The 23078-nt window shown below is 34.1% G+C and overlaps 1 protein-coding gene across 2 annotated transcripts in view; it reads left to right on the top strand.

The window, feature by feature from the left end:
• LRR (capping protein regulator and myosin 1 linker 1 leucine rich repeat protein) overlaps positions 1-23078 on the top strand; it is a 917109-nt gene that overhangs the window by 132919 nt on the left and 761112 nt on the right. For both annotated transcript variants that reach the window (XM_090401192.1, XM_090401191.1), the window contains exon 7: positions 6690-6763. In XM_090401192.1, coding sequence (XP_090257318.1) covers positions 6690-6763 — 74 coding nt within the window. The remainder of the gene's footprint in view (positions 1-6689; positions 6764-23078) is intronic.

Below are 23078 nucleotides of genomic sequence, written 5' to 3'. Positions count from 1 at the left end.
TTGCTGAAGCTATACATGGCGGCATTAGAAAGATTGTTATTGAAACTTGTATGAATGAGAAAGACTTGCAGGCTCTAAGTGTAAACATCTCTGAAGTCAGTCAGAAAGAGTTCAAACAACTTTCCGATGGCCGGCAACTTACAATCAAAAGAAAGCGGAAGAGAACAAAAGGCGCGTCGAACTTGAAACTTAAGATGAAAGACTCATACCGATTCTTAGGGGGTTGCCAAACTTCATGCGAGGTCTCAGAGGAGGCCTAATAAAAAGGGTCTGAAGGCATAAGGGGTCCCGGTTCCAGAATTGCTGCCAGAGAGGAGGCCGCCCGGTCCAGAGTCGCCATCAGAGAGACTGACCGGATCCACGTTGCTTGAGAGAGGAGTTTCCTGCTTCCAGAAAGGAGCTTCTCGGTTCGAGACCGCTAGAGCGAGAGACTACTTCTAGGCGACAGACAAGGTTTCAAATTGCCGGAGAAAAGTTTCCAGGCCAGATTAATGTCAGACATTCACCAGTGTGTTGCGTTTTCATTACAATTTGATGAATCAAATGACTTCACCGATGTTGGTCAGTTAATGGTATTTATTCGCATGGTATTTCAAGATTATTCAAGTAAAGAAGAACTTGAAAATTATACCATTATTGGGAAGGACTAGGGGAGAAGACATTTTTTCGGCATTTGATGAATTTGTGAAACAACACAAACTTCCGTCTTTTAAACTTGTGTCTATTACTACTGATGGTGCTCCTGCAATGATAAGTAATAAATCAGGCTTCGTTTCATTATGTAAAAACGATGACAAATATCCAGATTTTTTAACACACTGTTAGATCCTAAATGAAGGAATCTTGGAAAGAAATCATTCATTTAGAACCTAACATATAAAACTTGCCTGGCAAAGAGAAATACCTGCACATCAGTTGTAATTAAAAGTGAAACTTCTTCACTTTATGTTAAATTTGTATTCTTTATTTTAAGTACCTTATATTTAAGCTGTGGTGATTATATTAAGATTTCATTTTAAGTATGTCTAAAAAAGAGAGATAATCTGATTTTAATTTAAGCCTCACTTAAGACGTAAAATTTACTGTGAGTCATCTAAAAAGTTGCTAAGTAATAATTCCTGGAAGGCATAAAGCTACACGTGTACAGCGTAACGCTAGTGGCTATAGCTTACTTGGAAAATTACGTTGCCATGTATTCTGTGAATCCAAGTATAACAGCGTATAGGGGACTGAGAAAAGAGAGCACTCTATAGAAGAATATAAGGGGTTGAACCCGTATCAGAAGGCTCTCTCTGGTTGTAATGTTTTCCTGTTTTGGTGGTTCGGAAGTTAGTGGGCAGTTTCGCGTAAGGGGGGGGGGTAAAGTCTGTGATAAGATGTTGGACTGCGAGCATTTTTAAAATGAAGTAGGATTCTATGCAAATCTGAAGGTAAAATTTCCAGTCCTAGCAGAATCAAGCCGTTGCTGAAAAGTCCCATCGAGTTGTTCCTGAAACACAAAGATTTGAGTCCGTTTTTCGGCAGAAGGAATGAAGATAGCATAATCCCTACGTTGGCGTATGGACAGCCAATAGATGAGAAGTATCCAGACATACACATGGTGCAGAACGACACGGTTCTGTGTCGTTCTGCGAAAATTCATTAGAAAAGAGAAGATTGTTTATGAATGTGAAATTAAGAACTGTATTCTAAAGAACTCTGTGGACAGTCTCTATTTAGAAAGTTAACCTCCTTTGAGAGTAAGAAGAATTGTTTGGAAGAGATCTTTTTGCAAATTTTGTATGTGATAGGATTAACTTGATGTGATAAGAATAGTAGAATTTAGTATCTCAGTAACATTAGAATGTTTGTTAGTTTTCTCTTGCGAGTTATACTACTGAAAGGTATTTAGCTTAACTTCATATCATTTGCTATCTATCCCAATATGCAGTTACCGTGTTTAGCATGCTTTATAAGATTTAATTAATTTAGAAAGTGTTAACCTCTTAATTCGAGTTTTATTTAGTATTGAGCATAATTGAATGTATGAATTTTGTATTGTGTTTTAGATATTCCAATAAACATGTCATATTTACCTGAACCTGAACCTTATTATAAAAATAGAACCTATTTTGGCGGGAAGGATTTAGAGAGTGAATATAAATATAGATTTAGGTCATGACTGCAATAATCTGAATCTATACGGCAGTTTAAATAAGATATTGTGTAAGAAAGCTAAGAATCTAGTATTGTCTCCCTGAGTAAGGATCTTTTCTACTATAGGATACTGGCTGGCGCAGCAAAATATAAATTCGCCAGTATCGAAAGAGGAAACAATCATAGATATAAGAATAAGATTAAAGTAAGAGAAGAAAGAATAAATAACGAAAGGTAAATATATAACAATAGAGCAGCCAGTAGGATTTTGATTGTATAAGGTTTAGGTAAGAAAGGATAGATTTAAGTAAACAACTAATTAAGCATAAATCACATAGAAACATCAATATAAGTATGCACATGAAAAATTCCCAATATTAACTGATATTGCGCGAAAAATTCTGTCATGTTTCGGATCGACATACTTGTCAGAATCCGCTTTTTCAAATATGACCGTTATAAAAAATTAATTAAGAAAGCAAATTACAAATGATCATTTGGATGATTGTCTGCGATTGGCCACTTCTTCATATCAACTTGACTATGAAAATATTGCGAGGTCCAAACAATGCCAAATTTCACATTAACTTTTTTTTTTTTTTAATCAACGAGCATTTTCTGTAACTTGTGAGTTTGCAATCAATCTGTTGTTTTTTCTAACTTTGGTTTTCCAAAATAGAGAAATAAATATTTTATTCCAATATATATATATATATATATATTTTTTTTTTTTTTTTTGTTGTATTAAAATAATTAAAAGTGATAAATAAATTTTTAAATACACAAGTAAAATTTTTAGTTGTGTATTTTTTTTTTAATTGTTTATTTTTAGTTGTTTATTTGTGCGTAATCAGATATCAGGTTGGGGGAATGTGATCTATATAAGAGAGTAGATTGCCGAATAACTTATTATAGAAAAGTAGCTTGCATAGTAAAAAAGGTTGAACACCACTGCCATATATCAACACTTAATGAGTTAGCTAAAGAACAATGCAGAATAACTCCAATTTAGGGATAGTCACATCTTGTAAACTGAATTCTTTCCTTTAGGAGAGGCTGTATGATAAATATGTCTAGTTCTTTTGGAACGAGTATGTTTTTTAATAAACAGGGATCTTGGGATTATTCCATTCTCTACAATGTTTCAAAAAAGTGAAACAGTTTCTTGCATTTATATTTTTCTAAAATACATGCCCAAAAATATGCAACCATCCTGTGGTCACCCCTACACAGGTCAGACTTCTTGAAGGTTTGAAATAAGGAGAAATACCTTAATGTGTGGCTTATAACAGATAAGAAAGATCAGCTCTGGATTGCCACTCTTCTGGCACACATTATGATAATGATTGGGACAAAGCCTCTGTGACATATTTAAAAGATTTCTTTCTTTTAAATAAGTCACATTTTTTTCATGTGGCCCACTCAGTCAAAACCAAAAACTTATCCCAAGTGATATTTAGAAATCATTGATTAGATCACTGCACATACCTAACTCCAATTTTTCACCTAATCTCCAAACCAAAATATGACTTTGGCATTACTTCAACTTGGGATCGCTTCTGCATCTGGCTCCCATTGATGAGACCTCAATAAAGGTTGAAACCAGCCTGGGTAGTGACCCTTCCCATAATGCATTGCAATGTACATGTCTGTAAGGATATTTGCTTTGCATTATGGGATACTAAGGCAAGTGATGTGAAGTCATTAGCCTATATGAGTTGCACGTCAAGCTACTTCACACTCCAACTTTGTTTGCTTACACTTGGATAAAGGATTAAACAAAGAATATAATTTTTTGGTATCTTTAATTTATAACTTTCAACATATAATCTCCAAACCATGTTAGAAAACATGATTATGTCATGCTTCGCTGTCTCTACAGCATTTTAAAAAAGTAAATCAGTTGAAGATTATTTTAGTTGTTTATACCATAATGGCTTCATTCATCGTTTTATGTCAATTTGTATTTATTACTTGTCATCTTTGTATGTATTTTACCTTGAAGAAGCCAAAAGTCCCAGGTGGTAAAATTAGTTTGTGGTTTAAATTTTCATATTTTGTTTAAATGACAAAATAAACCCAGTTTCCTATAATTTGTTTTATATATTAAAAGTAAAAAAGCAAAGCATATTTAAATGGAATGTAGCTACTCTTATGTATCCGGTGGTAGGCTATGTGTTAATACCTTGTTGCTGAATATAAATTTTGAATCACTGAAGAAATGACCATTATTTGAATTTTATATACAATCATACCCCGACTTATGCGAATCCGGAGTTATGCGGTTTCTTATATGTACGTATTCCCGTCCCACTACATGCCTCACCACTAGTCGTATCTTACTGGCGTCGGCTGCATTCGCCAGTGTCGCACATGCTGTGAACAAGCACTGACGTGTTTCGTGCCGTCTCCATTCATACACAATTTTTATAATCTACAAACCTTGCGATTGTTTAATGTTATGTTCTTGATAAAAATTTTATCACATAAAAAATAATAATGTCTTCCAAAAGAAGCAAGTCCGATTCTTCTACAGCTAGCAAGAAAAGAAAAACATTGACTTTGGAAGCAAAACACAACATTAAGGATTTTGAAGGTAGAATGAAAATATGTGAGCTAGCAAAGAAGTTCAATCTACAGGAATCCACAGTAAGAACAATCATAAAAGAAAGGTTTACAGATTTTGGAGGACATAGATTCTAACAAGGAATGAATTGTAGCCACAAGACAAGGAATAAAAAAAAACATTAGCTTGCTATGAAGAAATTTTGCGTGACAAGAAAAAGACATCATGCCATCTGACGAATCTATTAGATTTTATGAAACCATCGTCATCGAAATAACTTTCTTTTTTTATGTACAAAAAACTACAATTATGATTATATTTCTTAAAAAATATAGGTGTTTTTGTAAACCTTTGGTCCCAATTGTATGTTTGTATATGTGCTTTTTGTTGGTCCCACCTACCACGTAACTTCGGGGTGTGATTGTATTTAGAAAAAAAAGTATGAAGTTAAACATACCTGAATTTTTGGAAGTATGAATGATGCTTCATTTGGCATTGGATTTGGTAATGACACTGCAAATAGTATTAAATTAGAAATAACATGAAGGCAGAACCAGTAAATAAGAAGATAAAATTACAAAATTGGTGCAGAAATAAATGAAAATGATAAAAAACAATATATCAGAAAAAATAATGGTTTTATAAAGATAAGAATTGACAAATTAAAAACGTAGCAATACATAATAAGGTATAACATATATATGACATGTTATTCCTTTTGGAGGAACCAACATTCAGTATGAGAAAGTGAAATCGTGCTGTGAACTTGCTGTATGGAAACAAGATAAAGCACTAAGTGGGATTGGGTTAGTTATATTACAATATATTCAGAGCAATATATTGCTGTAAGAACTGATTAGTGCACTATCAACACAAAAAAGATCTCCTCTGATCTCTCCCTCATGGCAGTTAAATATGATAAATTACTCATCATTACCATCAAACCAGCACAGTTCCACTTAACACCTTTATCTTGTTAGGCAGTTGGGAAGCATATAGCAAGTTTTCATTTTCCAGCCAACACACTGTCACAGTACTGGCTTGCCATATATTACTACAGGACTTGTTTTTAATGCCTTACTTATCTTTTTAAATCTCTAATTTTTTTTTATTTTTTCATCTTCTTTATTATGTATGTCACAATATTGGCATTTTATCTTCTTACTGGGGGGGGGGGGGGGGACTCTGATGCCTAAGGCACCCAACGCCCCGAGTTCTGGACTGGTAGGCCGATTCTTCTTGAATGCTGGTGACTCGAATTTTGAAAACTCGAAAGGTGACCCCTGGGTGCATACGGCTCACCCCCCCCCCCTCCCGAGTTCTAGACTGGTAGGCCTGTTCTCCTTGAATTCAGATGATTCGAATTTTGAAGACTTGAAAGGAGGGTTCTGCGGAGCCTATGGCTCCCAATCCCCTGAGTTCCGGACTGGTAGGCCTGTTCTTGAATTCTGATGACTTAAATTTTGAAGACTTGACACTCAGGGTAGCTCTGAGTTTCAAAACATTTCAAATAACTCGACAAAAAATGTGACACCAAAATGTTACAAAAAAAAAGGCTTATCATTTTATATTATAGAGTAGATTTATTGGTTCCATATCTGCGCATTACCAGTCTAATACTATTTTTGATACTATTATCAAATTCTATACCAAACGTATCATCTTTGCCTCCAAAAATTCAGGTATGTTCTGACTGCATATTCTAATATATAAAACTAATGACTATTTCGTTAGGTAATTTATATTCAGTAACAAACATAAGGATAGTTCCATTCTATTAAATAGACTTAGTTGTATTTTTATATCTGATTTTTGGAACAAATTTGAAAGTGTTTTTCATACTCTTACATTGCATTTTGTTTTATTTTCTATATAGCATTAAAAGTGAAATTAGAAAAAGTTTCATTAGAAATGAAATATTTTAAATTAACAAATTAAAATTTAATGAATAATGAAATATGAACACATCGTCTCTTTTTGGTCATAGGATGTAGACACTATTTATCTTTCACATGACAGTAAAGAACTGTCACTGTTAGATTTTGATCATCTTGAAGGACGGTAAGTTAATTTTATTATTATTATTATTATTATCATTATTGTTACTGAAATAAATGTACATTATGCAAATTCAGAAAGAAAATAATTCTCCTTTTAGGGTTTCGTGAGCAGGAACTGAAATTTTCTATAAGGGTTATTCAATATGAAATCATCAAATCAAAAATTAATTTGAAGCTGCATAATTTTGTCTTCTGACAAAAGTAAATTATTTGGTTATCCTATCCTTTAGATCAGTGGTTCTCAAACTTTTTTTGTCTGGCGGCACACTAAAATCAATCAATAAATTTCACGGCACCCCTAGTATTATTTGCTTTTTATAGAGAGTAAAGTGCTGATTAATTGATTCTGAAAGACTCGCATATATAACCCATAAATAAATTAATATTACAGATACTAAAGATATGAAGGAAAGCATGTTTAAAAGAAAACAGATTTTATTTAAACTAAATTGGTTTATTTTCAAACAGCCCAAAAACATACAAAACAAAAGCTATTATAAAGGTTCAGATAATTGAACTTAATGTGAAATATGTGCCTGGTGTTGTTTGCATATTTCTATAATGATATTAGTTCTTTTCAACTGTTCTTTGATATTAGGCCTTGTTTTTGAGAGATATATTCTCATCTCATTTTCAAGGGCCTTTAGTCTTTCTCTCTTCTTTGTTTTAATATTTATGAGTGCAGAAAAACCCAGTTTACACAAATAAGATGTAGAAAATTACAATAAGATGTTAATTGCTTTGAATCCTATATTGGGGTACTCCTTCATAGTTGTTATTCAAAATGAATTCAGACACGTTTCTGAATGCTTCAATCTCAATGTACGATCATTACTTATATCAATTAATTTTTTGGCTTCTATAAGACTTAACTCATTCATTGCTGATGTTGACTCTACAAATGGATTTCGAATCCAATCGTATAAATTGACTGAAATGTCTGGAAAATAATGGTCAATTTTTTCTTCTAACGATGTTAAATGAATGTAAATAAGCTTTTGCAGATCAGTGTTCTTGCATTTTCTGGAGGCAACTTTAAGGAACATTTCTACATTGTTGGTGCTTAATTTTATCTTCCACATTTTTATTTTATCTTTAAAAGCTTTAATTTTATCTGAAGATGTCAAAATATTCTCATTTCTTCCTTGCATGTTTGAGTTCAGCTTGTTCAGATGACCAAATATGTCTGTTAAATAGGCTAGTTTGGAACACCAAAAATCATCTTGTAATAATTTATAGAATTCTGGTTTGTCTTCATTTTGGAAAAACATTAATATTTCTTCTTTAAATTCAAAAAAATCCAATATGCGACCTTTTGAAAGCCATCTTACTTCGGTATGAAGAAGAAGATTCTTTTAATGAGATTGCATCTCTTCACATAGTCCTGCAAATATTCTAGATTTTAATGGTCTGGCCTTGATATAATTAACCATCTGAATGATTTCTTCTAATACACTTTTTAATTCCAAGCCTATTGTCTTTGCCACCAATGATTCACGATGAATGAAGCAATGAGTCGTTATAATCTTCTCATTTTCTTTTCTAGCAAAGGAAACAAACCCTTTTGTAATTCCAACTATAGAAGGTGCACCATCTGTACATATATCCACACAAGTTTTCCAAGATAGACCATTTGTATTAAAATATGTGTTCATTATATCAAAAACATCTTTTCCCGTCATAGTTTTTTCGAATTCCTTGCAGCATAGAAATTCTTTGATAATATTATCATCTTCAATGAATCGAGTAAAAAAACAAGTAAGTGTGCTTTACCACCGATATCAGTTGACTCATCTAACTGCAAACTGAAAAATTTTGATTCGATTATTTTGGTTATAACTGACTTTTCAATATCGACTGACAGATCATTAATATGTCTACTCATAGTATCATTTGATAATGGAATCTTCTTTATTTTTTCTTCTGCCTCAGTACCAAAAATTGTTCTCACAATTGCTGAACAGGCCGGACGAATCAAGGTTTCGCCAATAGTATGAGGCTTCATTTCCTTCGCAATTATTTCAGCGACTAAATAACTCGCTTCTTGAACTCGGTCGTAAATTGTAAACTTTCTTACAAAACTTTTACTTTGTTTTTCTTGTAATCTTATTAACTCTTTGAAATATTCAGGATTTTTGTTCGACAAGTTGTCATGTTTTGTGGAGAAATGTCGCAATAATTTGCTAGGAACCATAGCCTCATTTGATAGAACCAAACCGCACAAAATACACTTAGGTCTGGGAATTAATTTATCACCACACCACGTAAATCTGATTTTTAGATAGCTCTCTTGATATAAACGAGTTTTTACATTATTTTCATTGTTCCCTTTTTACATGAACTTATTCTTTCTGTTTCTGTTGTTTCATTACTGCTTTTTTGTTGCTGAACGTTAAAAATAGTCAAATCTTCATTAATGCAAGTATCAGTTTTTAATAATTTATTAGTGCGAATTGGTTCGTTAGCTTTGCTACAAGTAGACATTTCTTGATCGTCAGAATCTTCACTTCTTCTTTTTTTTAAGGAAAAAATTATTCATGATTTTGAAGGGCATATGTAACTTTAATATTTTATTTTAAAATTTATTTCAAGTAAATAATTTTTTTTTCTGGATGGAAAAAAGAAAAACATTTGTTTACGATGTCTCTCGTTATAGTTGGAATATATAACAATAAGAAAAACCTCTACTCACTGAATTTAACGACTTTAATATCGTACTTTGTTTATTCTCGCCGATGACAAAAGACTCATGATTTTTGTTTAGGGGAAAATGATCGTGTATAATACTTGTCACACTGAACAGAGAAATACTAAAACAGACAGCAGGACAACTAACCATTCATTAGTTCATTTTCCCCAGTATTTATGTGCTGTCACATATCTAGCTACTACGACACGCAGTGATCTAATGAAATCCCAGGATATAATATAAGAGTGATACAAAAAATGATAATTTTTATATACGCTTCATCCATTAAAATCAAAATATATAATTTTTTTTTTTGATTTAGTTATTTGTGGCAATTGAATATTTTGCTTTTTTCAAAGAAACGATTCAAAATTTTGCGGCACCCTTGTGGCATACTTGCAGCACCCTAGGGTGCCGCGGCACCCAGTTTGAGAACCACTGCTTTAGATGGAAGAAAATTTTTCTTCATTTTTCCTGGCATCCTATTAATTATGGCAGCTTTTTTTTAATTTTTTTTTTTATATAGCAGATCCACATCATTTTTACAATTTTGGAAGGCTTTACTACCAGTTGCAGCTTATTTCCAAATTGTCCAGTTTCTAATTTTTTTTTTTTTTACTGCTATTTTTTGCTGTACTTTTCACTGCCACAATGCCTAGAAGCATTTTAATGTTTCTAGGCATGTACTTTTTTGATTTCTTATTTGCATTTTCAGTACTAATTTTTTTCAAGATTCAAGCTGTTGGTCACCTGTTGTAAGTGTTCCAAGTTCTCTTTTCCCCATTTTGTACTTTATCCTGCTGGTCTTAAGTTGAATTTATATCTATTTTTTTGTATGTTTGGTTTATACATAATATAGTGGAATATGTATGACTCAAATCGCCTTGATTTAAACCTTTTTTTCATTGAAAAAAATGAATTGTGATCTGATCAGGCTTTATACAATGCAATCACCACTCTTCTAGTTCTGCTGATCAACATCATCATTGCTGCAGTCCTCTGGTGCAATGATGATGTTGATCAGCATTGCAAAGGTGGTGATTACCTTCACCACCTTTGCAATGTGTTTCCTTAAACTTCAGATTTCTGTCAATCACCACCCCAAGATCCCTTACCTCCTCTACCTCCTCTAATACCACCAACAGAGTTGCAGCTTCCAATGTGGATCCCAAATTTCAAGACCTTACATTTACTTGCATTAAACTGACATCTCCATTCCTTTGTCTGTCTGTCTAGCTTATTCAAATCCTTCAGAAAGGCCACCGCATCAGCATTATTACTAATAATGCTTACTGACTTTACATAATCTGCAAACAACTGATTATCTCCCTACATTCCTTTGACAATATTATTGATATACAAGTTTAAACAATACATGTCCCACTACTGGCCCTCCGCAGCTACACTTGTGACCTTCCACTTTCTTGACACTGCTTCATTGTACACTACTCTGGTATCTGTCGGAAGGCCAATTTACTAACCTGATATATAACCTCATATGCTGTATCTTAATCAGCTAATAATGTGGAACTCCCTTTGTAAATGGATGCTTTTGTAAAATCCAAAAAGATGGTGGTATATGTTTTTCTTATCAGCTGCTCTTGTTTTATTGTTATAAAAAGTTCTGATTACTGAAACAAGAGTGCCCCTTAACAAATCCGTACTGACCCTCACATATAACATTACTCCCGTATGCCATACTGTATGCAAACTTTCACTAATTCCTCCAAAATCTTCAAACTGGTCTATAGTTTGACTCTTTCATCATGTCAAGCCAACCTCTTGTATCTGTATTATCTTACTCATTGAAAAACCAGGTCAATGGAGCAGTTTCTTAGTACATTCTCTTTTAATATGGTGAGATCCAATCCAGTCCCACTGCCTTATTGACATCCAGAGTACATAGTATTTGAAACACTTTCTCTTCATGCACTTTTAAACCTTGAACTCTCTCCATCCATCCAGTAATAAAACTTTCTTTTCCTGCATGAAATACCCCAATACAACAATCAGTGGCAGCTGGTGACAATAGAAACAGATGGAGCCAGGGGCCAAAAACAACTAAAAGATTTCAGTTCTTCTTTTAACACATTTGTAAGTCCTGTAGCAGTCCTATCAAGAACATCAATAAATGCTAGAAACCTTTCAACTGGTTGAGAATCTTTTAGGTAACGCAAAATAATTACGAACTGTGAACGACAAGATACATCAGTTGTCTCGTCTGCTTGCAAGGAAACAAAACTCGCTTTATCAATTTCACTTTTAATTTCTTCTATATACACTTTATACTTGCAGTCTAAAATGTCATTTTGGTCAGTTTTTGAAGTATTTTTTACTACTTTTGAATTTTCAAGATGATCGTTTAAAACACTATCTAATATAGCTGTGTATGAAACCATATCTAAAAACACTCCTCGATTGTTCGAATTGATGGTTTCATCATGTCCTCTTAATGGCATTTCATGTATACACCACAAAATTTTATGCAGTCTATGATCCTTGATAAAGTATGTCTGTTTTTGTCAACTAATTCATTGTTTCTTTATATTAAGATGATATCCCTTATCAATGGAAGATAAGATGTTCATTTTACCAAACATTTGCAATTGCACTGCATTGTTTATATGAATTTTACTGAACTCGTGTTTTTGTATTCGCTCGGAAAGATATTTTAGGTCTTTACAACCACTGAGTGTCCACAAACTCTCGCCACCAAACAAAACACAATAAAAACAGAACAAAGATTTTTTTTCATCACTCACACTAAGCCATGATTTCTTGTCAAACTAGGTTACATAAAATGTTCTTGTTTTTTTACCATCTTGTTGAGTAATACACACATCTCTGGGTTGGTATGCAGAAAGTCTTCTCATTTCCAATTTTTCTTCTAGACTTAATAACGAGAAACATTTTTCCAATAAACTATCGATTTTGTTCATAGTTAAAATGTGTTGTTTATGGACGTAATAAAAATTTAGACTTTAAAATAAATTATAACAAAAAACGACAACAATAATTAAACACACTAAAAACAATAAAACAGATCAACAACAAGAATAAATAATAAGACAATGAAAGAAATTGCGCGCTATTTACGTACAAACGCAGTGACTGGGCCAGACTAAACTGGCGACAAGATAAGTGTTGCACCCGGTAAACAAACACGATCGTTAGTGCACGTGCCTCAAAAATGCCCTGTGTTCTACACGTGTAGAATACGTGTATACGTGTAGAACTCTACACGTATAAAATACGTGTAGAGACCGTACTAAGTCACGTTATACAATATTGCCACAAAATACTACAGTAATTTTTTTTATTAAACAATAAAACGTGTTAGAAATAGATCAAAAAATAATAATTACAAGAAACATTTTTTAAAACTACAATTATTAGGCTAGTTATACAAATATAGGTGGGTCCTGGCCTCTGTAGACGAGCCGCCCCCTGACAACAATCAATAAACAACTCTACTGGGTCTTCTGCATCAGTCACACAAGTTCCAATTTCATCTAACAGTGTTATTCTTCTTCATTCCCTTCTCCTTGTAGTCACATAAGCAGCGATTATTTTTAAACCCTCTAAAATTGTAAAATTTTGTGGATCTCCTGCATAGAAATGGCTGCCATAATTATTAAGATATGAAGAGAAACCTAGATAGTGTGACCAAATAATTTGCTTTCACCAAAATCAAAGATTATGCAGCCTCAGCAACTTGATGATTTCACTTGGGATGACCAATAATTGTTATTACTCTTTCTAAGCATAATCTGTTGCTAGAATAATACATTGTAATATAACAGTAGAACTTTGACTGAAACAACCAATCAAGATTGCTGGATTAAATTATTGGAGAAGCTAGTATGGGCCCAAATCCTTAGGTGTGTAAATTAGCACTTAGATTTGTTATAGAGGATAGTATAGCTTTGTTAAAGGACACTTTAGCAATCTTCTCACATTTTGTAATAGAAAGACAGGAAAGATTATGGATAAGGGGATACCACGATCTCTCATGTGGTATCTTGTTAAAAGCCAGAGCATTTGACAAGATCCCATATGAGAGGAAGGATGTGCATGCAAAATAAACTTTGTGACATGGATAGGAGAGTGGCTCACTGATAGATATCAAAGTGATCTGTGGAGGTGCTGATTCTAAGAGGAGTTTGACACAGTGGTTTACAACTGTGTTCTGTACTTAGCCCATTGTGGTTTTAATTTGTATTTTACAATTTTGGAAGAGCAGTGCTGTCCAAAACCTAACGGGATTCCATGATCACTCATACTCTTTTAGAATTTAAAATCCAAAGACCATAGATTTAAAAAATTAATGGCAGACTGCTTTTATTTTAAACATATATAAGATGAGGTAAATATAAAGATGTACTGCTTAATTTATTAAACCTTTAAGCTCTTTAATTAATATTATAACAATTAAAAATTTCAAAAACAAATTACATTTAATTGAGAACACTATGGACAATTAAACTTCACCAAAAGTTACTGCATGTCTATTTTGATGCTTGTCATTGAAAGTTGAAGTAATTGTTCAGGAGTAGAGTTAGTCATACTGTTCCTGTGTTTTGACTTTATGTATTTTATCTCAGAAAATGCCCTCTTGCATATAAGTACTTTCAAACATTGAAATAATTTTTAATCCCAAATCTCATATGCTTGGGTGTTTTTCTGTGGGGAAACATTCAAACAATTCTTCTTCAGTCTCTGTTTGAGCTCTAATAAATCCATCTGTTTGAAGTTGCAGAATTCCATTTTCATTTATTATTATTATTTTACCTATTATTACATATTACTTATTATAGGTAATATTTACTAATTACCTTTTATTATTGTTAAACCTGATATCAAAATTGGAGATGTTAATCTCAGCTCTTTGCTTTATGCAGAGGATGTTATACTTCTAAATAAATCTGCTACAAGTCTGCAAGATTCCCTGACTAAATTGAATAACTGTTGTAATAGATATGGTATGAAGGTTAGCAATAACAAGACAAAGATAATGAAAATAGGCAGAAGCATTGAAAATATAAACTGCATTATAAATGGAGAACCTATAGAACAAGTAAAACATTTCAGTTACTTAGTCATGATTTTTAATGAAGCTGGTAAATTAAATATTGAAACAGACAAACAGAATCAACAAAGCTGGTATGGTATTAAGTCAACTAAAATTTATATGGAATAAGGGAGAAATTAGTCATCATCATCATATTCCTGCCATGTACCCTCTAGGAGTGTACAGGATATGACAGCACTATATGAAAAAATTACATCATTACTAACTTCCTATCTACAATTTTCCTCCAAATCAGTCTGTTACTTGTCAAGACTCCAACATTATCGGATCTTATATTTCTATCTTCTAAGGCACTTTGTACCATATCAATCCACCTATATCTTGGTCTTCCTCTGGGTCATTTTCCTGCCAACCTGGCAGAGAACACTTGTTTTGCTAATCTTTCTTCGCCCATTCTATTTAAGTGACCATACCACCTGAGATTAGCTCTGCTAACGCATTCCTGGATGCTGACAATGTCAAGTTCTTTCCTAATATCCTCATTTTTAATATGATATTGCCATTGATGCCATCTGTTCACGCCTCTAATCTTTCTCAGGACTCTCATATCTGCGGTCTCTAGTCTTTGGTCAAGTGTTTTACTTCTGACCCAGCTCTCAGATCCATAAGTTAAAACTGGTTTGAACACTGTCTTGAATACAGCTAATTTAGTGTTCCGACTAATTTCTCTCTTATTCCAAATGAATTTATTCAATTGACTTCCCACCATACCAGCTTTGCTGATTCTGTTGTCTATTTCTATATTTAATTTACCATCTTCAGTAAAAATCGTGCCTAAGTAGCTGAAATGTTTTACTTGTTCCACAGGTTCTCCATTCACAACACAGTTGACATTTTCAATGATTCTGCCTATTTTCATTGTCTTTGTCTTTTTATTGCTGACCTTCATACCATATCTATTACAACAGCAATTGAATTTAGTCAGAGAATCTTGCAGACTTGTAGCGGATTTATTTAGAAGTATAACATCATCCGCATAAAGCAAAGAGCTGACATTAACATCTCCAATTTTGATATCAGGTTTAATACCACTTTCCTTCATAATGTGATCCATATAGATAATGAATAACAGAGGGGATAATGTACATCCTTGTCTCACACCAGATGTAACATGAAACCATCTTCCTGTACTTCCTTCAATTCTAACTGCTGACTTACAACTCAAATAAAGACTAAGTATTGCTTGATATAATGCCCCATTGACACCATATAACTGCAGCATATTGATTAGCTTCTCTCTTGGCACCTTGTCATATGCCTTTTCCAAATCGACAAAACTTAAATACAGATCTTTGTTATATTCCCATGCTTTCTCGACTATTTGTCGTAAAGTGAAGATCTGATCCTGACAACCTCTATTTGGCCTGAATCCAGCTTGTTCTTCACTAAGCTTTTCTTCCACAATTCTTTTCAACCGTTTCTCAAGTATACTTGCATAGATCTTGCCAGGAACACTCAGTAGGGAAATACCTCTGTAATTCTCACATTCAGTTTTATTTCCCTTTTTATATATGGGTACTATGAGAGCTCTACTCCAATCATCGGGAATTTGTCCCTCTGTCCAGGCTTTCTGAACTATGCAGTTCAGCCACTGTAAGACTCTTATGCCACCATACTTCAGCATTTCTGGTCGAATATCATCTACTCCTGCTGCCTTTCCACATTTCAAGCCTTTGATGGCTTTTTCTACTTCAAGTATGGATATGTATTCCTGACTGCATGCCTGATCAGTGTTTTTTATCACTGTGCTGTCATCACTGCTTGTTTCATTTAGCAGTTTTTCAAAGTAATTACTCCATACTTCAAGGATATCTTTTTCTCCTGTTTTCATGTCACCTTTATCATCTCTAATTCCTTTTATAGCACTCTTTCCTCCATTCCTAAGCTTCTTCAACAATCTCCAAAATATTTTGCCACCTTCTTGATATTTATTTTCTTTATTCTTGCCAAAGTCCTCCTATGACTTTTGTTCAGCTAGTTTTACACACTGTTTAGCTTTCTTACATTTGTCTCTGTATTCTGTAAGAGTAAAAGCTGACTTATTTGCCAGGAACTTTTGATATGCTTTCTTCTTTTCCTTCACTGCCTCTTTAACTTCCTGTGTCCACCAGGGAGTTCTGATTTTTTTATCCTTGCACACAACCTCACCACATGCCTCTCTGGCAGAATCAATCAATGTTTTCTTCAGAGTTTGCCACTGAATCTCCACGGTTTGATTCCTGTTCTCAAACTCTTTCATTTTCTTTTCAATAATCTTTCTGTATTTTAGTCTACAGTTCACATCTGAGAGCTGCTCAACTTTTATTCGCTTTAAAACTTTCTTACATGTTATTCTTTTCAATATGAAATTCAAGTTTATCCTGCTCAAGACTGAATAGTGATCACCTCCAATTTCAAATCCTCTGTATACTCTGGTGACCTGCACCAGGGAGAAAACATCACTATCAACAATAACATAGTCAATGAGACTTTTCTTATTCCTAGCCTCTTCTCTCCATGTGAATTTGTGCACATTTTTATGTTGGAACATGGTGTTAGTAATAACCAGTCCATGTCCTGAGCAGAACTCCAATAGATATTTGCCATTATTATTAGCTTTGCTCTTTTCTCCAAATTTTCCCAAAATATTTTTGTATGTCTCACAATCATTTCCTACTCTGCTATTTAGATCCCCAACAAGGACCAACTTTTCCTTTTTCATTGTGTCAGTTGCTTTTTCTAAAGCCTCAAAAAATTCCTCCACTTCTACCTTAGTAGAACCTTCTGTGGGACCATAGGCACAAATAAGTCTCATTGTCCAGTTCCCCATTCTCATATTTGCCCACATTACTCTACTTGAGACTGACTGCCATTCAAGAAGATTAGCCTCGTATTTTGTGTTGAATACTATGGCTACTCCTTCTTTTCCTTGATTGTCATTGCCTGAATATAACATTTTGTATTTATTGCTCAGAAAGATCTCACCAGTTTTGGTCTTTTTTGTTTCAGTCACCCCTATTATGTCGATCTGGTACTTATCTAATTCCTCAGCTAGCTCCATTTCTTTGCCATTCAGGCTTCTTACGTTGATACTACCGATCTTTAACTCTGGTGATGTTGAGTTGGGGTTTGTGTTCAGATTTGTTCCAGTAGCTGACTTTTCGCTGTTCACCCTGGTTCCCTGGCGAAAACAACGGGGGCCTTGTTTAACTGGGCGACGCCCCAGCCGGCATGAAATTTTGTCATGTTGTACCATCATTTTTTTATTTTGTTTTAACCAATAAGAATACAATTTGGTCGGCTAAATCCCAAATTGCCAGCCCATCCTCGTTCGTTCAGTATCAAAGTAGTTACCCAACAGGGTGCACCATGAGAAGGTGAGGATTGGACATTAGGTCAGAAGCCCTAGTCGGTTCTCTGCATTCCTTTAAAGGCTATGTGGAGGTCTCCTCTCAGTTATACAGCTTTGACCCTTAAGCACCCCCTTAAGAAATTCGTCAAAACACTAAATTATCAAACCAATCCTATGTTTAATCTGTAAGTGAAGGTTTCTGTGGGTAAGCAATTCTGGAGATAGTTTTCAGTATTGAAACCACATTTTTATTAAACAATAAAAAATAAAAGAATAAAAAAAATCCGACAAGTTTGATCATCATAAGACTTACCGGGGTAATGGTGTATAAAAGTTTAACACAACAACCGAAGATTAATCGATAATTAATAGTCCATTAGATGTTTTTTTGACTTCACAACTGTTGATTAATTGAGAACCCGAATACAAAATGATACATTCGTTACTGTATGCTTGTTGGAACAACGCTAGTTGTTGCCACTTTCTGTGGCTTACGTGTGTTATATCCGAGGTCCGAGGCAGTTAATGAAGGCAGGCCACACTTGATGTAAAATCAAGCCTTGATTTTTAATGCACTGTGTAGGGATTCTAAGCATTTTTGCAGCTTCTTTAAATTTTCTTGTGAAATAGTTCTTATTAACATATGACATGGTTGTTTTTGCCAGAGTACTTGATGGCCAGTAGTAGTTGTGTGGAATGCCAAGCCTGATCTGTGTTCCCTTCTTTTTTTTTGACATCTTTTATATGTTCAGCCATGCAGATTTCTCCTGACTTTCCTGTCTGGCCTATGTAGCAGATGCCGCAAGAACAGTGGCATCTGATAGATGCTTGGTTTTATCATGGGATGATGCAGAAGTTTTGGTGGATGTAGGAATCTTGATATTTTTTGTAAAGGAAGAAAAGCCACTTTTATGTTGTACTTGCAGAGCAATGTAACTGATTTGTCCATGGCATTCTTTCGGGTTACTTTGTATGGCAAAACGCCTTCTACTTACAAAAAGAAGGCACAGCCATGGGCTCGCCATTATCCCTCCCCCTATTGCTAACTTTTACATGGAACATTTTGAGCAACTTGCCTTAGATTCCTCCCCTTTAAAACCCAAAGTCTGACTTAGATACGTTGACAATGTTTTCACGATCTGGTCCCATGGCCGCCAGACATTAGACACATTCCTTAGCCACCTAAACAAACAACACAAATGCATACAGTTCACAACTGAAATTGAAAAACACAACACACTTCTGTTTCTAGATACACTTGTCACACGTCTTCCATCGGGCAACCTTTCCTTCACTGTTTACCGAAAACCGACACATACGGGACAATATATACATATAAACTCATACCACCACCCAAACTAGGTGTCATCAACATGCTAAAAAACAGAGCTCAGATGATTTGTTCCAGTGAACAGGCACTGAAAGACGAGTTTAAAATTATCAGTAATAACCTACAAAAAAACGGATACAGCCAAAATACTATAAACAAAATTCTCTACAAAACCACAATAAAAAACAAAGACAAACCAGACTACAGTAAAACTATAACCATTCCCTACATTAAAGGAATATCAGACAAAATAAACAGAGTACTACAAAAGTACAACCTCAAAGCCACCTTTAAACCTCCTGCAAAATTAAAAAACTTACTCAACTCATCCAAAGACCCACTCCCTCCACTAGCTCACCCTGGAGTATACCGGATCTATTGCACGTGCAACATACCATATATAGGAGAAACAGGACACACTATTCCTATTAGACAAAAAGAACATAAATGACACATTAAATATAATAATTATGGTAAAGCTGTCCTTTCTGATCATACTCTGAATACCTTACACAGAATTGACTGGAAAACCACTAGCTGTCTACATCACACTAGAACATGGTATGAACGGAAATTCAAGGAAGCCTTTGAGATTATCAGCAACCACCCCAATCTGAACAACAACAATGGTTTAAAAATCCCAAACATTTGTAAGGTATATATTCGACCTTCCTCACCAAGAACAACTATAAACAGGACTGTAGAAAATCCAGTATTGTAAATCAAAAAATAAGAATTGTAACACTAAAAATAGGACACCAATTGTTTCTGAAAGAAAACCATCTAAAAGAATGTTTATTCCTGTCATTGTAAAAATAGAATTTAGCTTGATGTAAAAATTTATTTTTTATTTTATTTTATTTATATATATATATATATATATATTTATTTATTTATTTTTTTTTTCACCAGAGGTCACGTCAGTAGAATAACATGTTATCAAATCATTGTTTCTCTAGCTTACAGTTAATGATGTAACTCAGCTTGTTCTGTATACTAATGTTTGCTCCAGATGATGATCTTGATGTGAAGATTGAAACGTTGGGATAATAAAAAAAAGTTTTTTAACACGGTTGTAAATTCCATTAAATTTTTAAAATGAATGCTGAGCACCGTGTAACCCTAAAAGAAAGGATATCGGTCCTATGTTAGCAAATCAATATCAAATGATCCTATGTTATCAAACCATTTTAAATTTTGGATCTGAGAGCTGAGTTAACTTATGTATAGCTTTTCGAAAGTGTGCATAGTTATTTTTCAATGAATTTAATATTAATTGCATTTATTATGAAAAATAAGATTGTAGGCCTATACTCATTGATTGATATGACTTTGCAGAATGTTCTGCTAGAAATTATGAAGGAAGGACTAAACAATCCTTAGTCTTTATTTGAGTTGTAAGTCAGCAGTTAGAATTGAAGGAACTACAGGAAGATGGTTTAGTGTTAAATCTGGTGTCAGACAAGGATGTTCATTATCCCATCTCTTCTTCATTATCTATATGGATCATATTATGAAGGAAAGTGGTATTAAACCTGATATCAAAATTGGAAATGTTAATCTCAGCTCTTTGCTTTATGCAAATGATATTATACATCTAAATAAATCCACTACAAGTATACGAGATTCTCTTACTAATTTTAAATAACTGTTGTAATGGATATGGTATGAAGGTCAGCAATAACAAGACAAAGACAATGAAAATAGGCAGAAGCATTGAAAATATCAACTGCATTGTGAATGGAGAACCTATAGAACAAGTAAAACATTTCAGCTGCTTGGGCATGATTTTTAGTGAAGATGATAAATTAAATATGGAAATAGACAACAGAATCAACAAAGCTAGTATGATAGGAAGTCAACTAAATAAATTTATATGGAATAAGAGAGAAATTAGTCAAAACACTAAATTAACTATATACAAAATAGTGCTCAAACCAGTTTTAACTTATGGATCTTAGAACTGGGTTAGAAGTAAAACCCTTGACCAAAGACTAGAGACCGCAGATATGAGAATTCTGTGAAAGATTAGGAGCGAGAACAGATGGCATCAATGACAATATCATATTAAAAATGAGGATATTATGAAAGAACATTTACATTGTCAGCATCCAGGAATGTGTTAGCAGAGCTAATCTCAGGTGGTACGGTCACTTAAACAGAATGGGAGAGGAAAGATTAGTGAAACAAGTGTTCTCTGTCAGGTTGGCAGAAAAAAGGCCCAGAGGAAGACCATGATATAGGTGGATTGATATGGTAAAAGATGCCTTAGAAGATAGAAATATAAGATCTGAATAATACCCTTGTTATTATTATTATTATGTGACACCTCCAGGGAGTCCAGAGACTCATCGAAGGAAAGTGTGCCAACAGCATCGAACAATTGAACCCCTTTCAACTACTAACTGTCAAACTTGCTTAACTTTTTGTTAGCCGTTAATAGCAGACGCTCTACCAATCAACCGACCTTTGCTGGCAAAAGTTGGTCGATTGGGTCGAAAGGGGGATAGTGTACACCCTTGTCTGACACCGATTTAACATTAAACCATCTTCCTATACTTCCTTCAATTCTAATTGCTCATTTATAACTCAAATAAAGACTAAATATTGCTTGATATAATGCCCATTGACACCATACAACTGTAACGTTTTGAATAGTTTTTTCTTGGCACCTTGTCATATGCCTTTTCCAGATCTACAAAATTTAAATACAGATCTTTGTTATATTCCCATGATTTCTCAACTATTTGTCGTAAAGTGAAGATCTGATCCTGACAGCTTCTATTTGGCCAGAATCCAGCTTGTTCTTCACCAAGCTTCCCTTCCACAATCCTTTTCAACTATTTTGCAACTATACTTGCATAAATCTTACCCGGAAAACTCAGTAGGGAAATACCTCTGTAATCCTCACATTCAGTTTGAATCCTCTTGACTCCTTGACATTACTTGCATCCTTTGCCTTTGAATTCTAACAATAATTTATCATAAAAAAAGAAAGATGGGAATTTAATAACTGTATTTGTTAAATAGAAATTACAACATAGGCTAATATTAATTGAAATAAATTTAACACATTCGCTGCCACGCTCTGCGGGCATAGTTTGTTTCTGCATGCCAAACAGTTTCACTTCTTCAAGGTCAGTACTTGTAGTCAGTATGTTCGTAGTTGGCTTGTGAGGCTCATATACCAACTACGAATATACATACTTTCGCTGCTACGCTCCAGACGCCAAGTACTTTCACTTCTTCAAGGTTAGTATGAGTAATCTCATTGCTGGCAGTAAGCGTCATACAAGTATATTCGTAGTTGGCTTGTGAGGCTCATATACCAACTACGAGTATACTCATAGTTGGCAGCGAATGTGTTAATTAATACTTCCAATATTTCATTAAAGTCAAATTGCCATTGTAATGGAGCAAAACATAATAATATAACGTGCACACATGCCCTACACTAACTAATGACGGTGAAGCATGTCACCTGAGAGTAGGCCTAAAGTCCTAAATAGTAGTGGGCCCTTAGTGGTTAAATTGGTCGTTCTTGGCTGTTAGGCTGAAGTACAGAAGATGAGAGCTTCCCAAATTTGGGGCAGTGTCACACACTCAAATTTGTTGAGTTTAGGATAGTTTTTTAAGGCAGAAGCAGATTCAAGGAAAAGTGTTTTGTATTTATGAGGCAGGGGGGAGGTCTGGAAAGTTCTGATAAACACCTAGAACAAAAATAATATTAAAGCAACTGATATAACCATGAGAAAGAACATATTAGTAGCAGAGTTATAAAGATAACTTATGTTCTTTCTTGTGGTTATATCAGTTGCTTTAATATCATTTTTGCCTAGATGTTTATCACTTTCCAGTGTTTATCAACTTTCCA

The sequence above is a fragment of the Typopeltis vanoorti genome, chromosome 12 (assembly GCF_054136105.1).
Source record: "Typopeltis vanoorti isolate ZY-2024b chromosome 12, IOZ_Tvanoo_1.0, whole genome shotgun sequence".
In the NCBI taxonomy this organism is placed as follows: Eukaryota; Metazoa; Arthropoda; class Arachnida; order Uropygi; family Thelyphonidae; genus Typopeltis; species Typopeltis vanoorti.
Note: the sequence above shows the minus strand (reverse complement) of the source record. Positions and strands in the feature narration are given on the sequence as shown.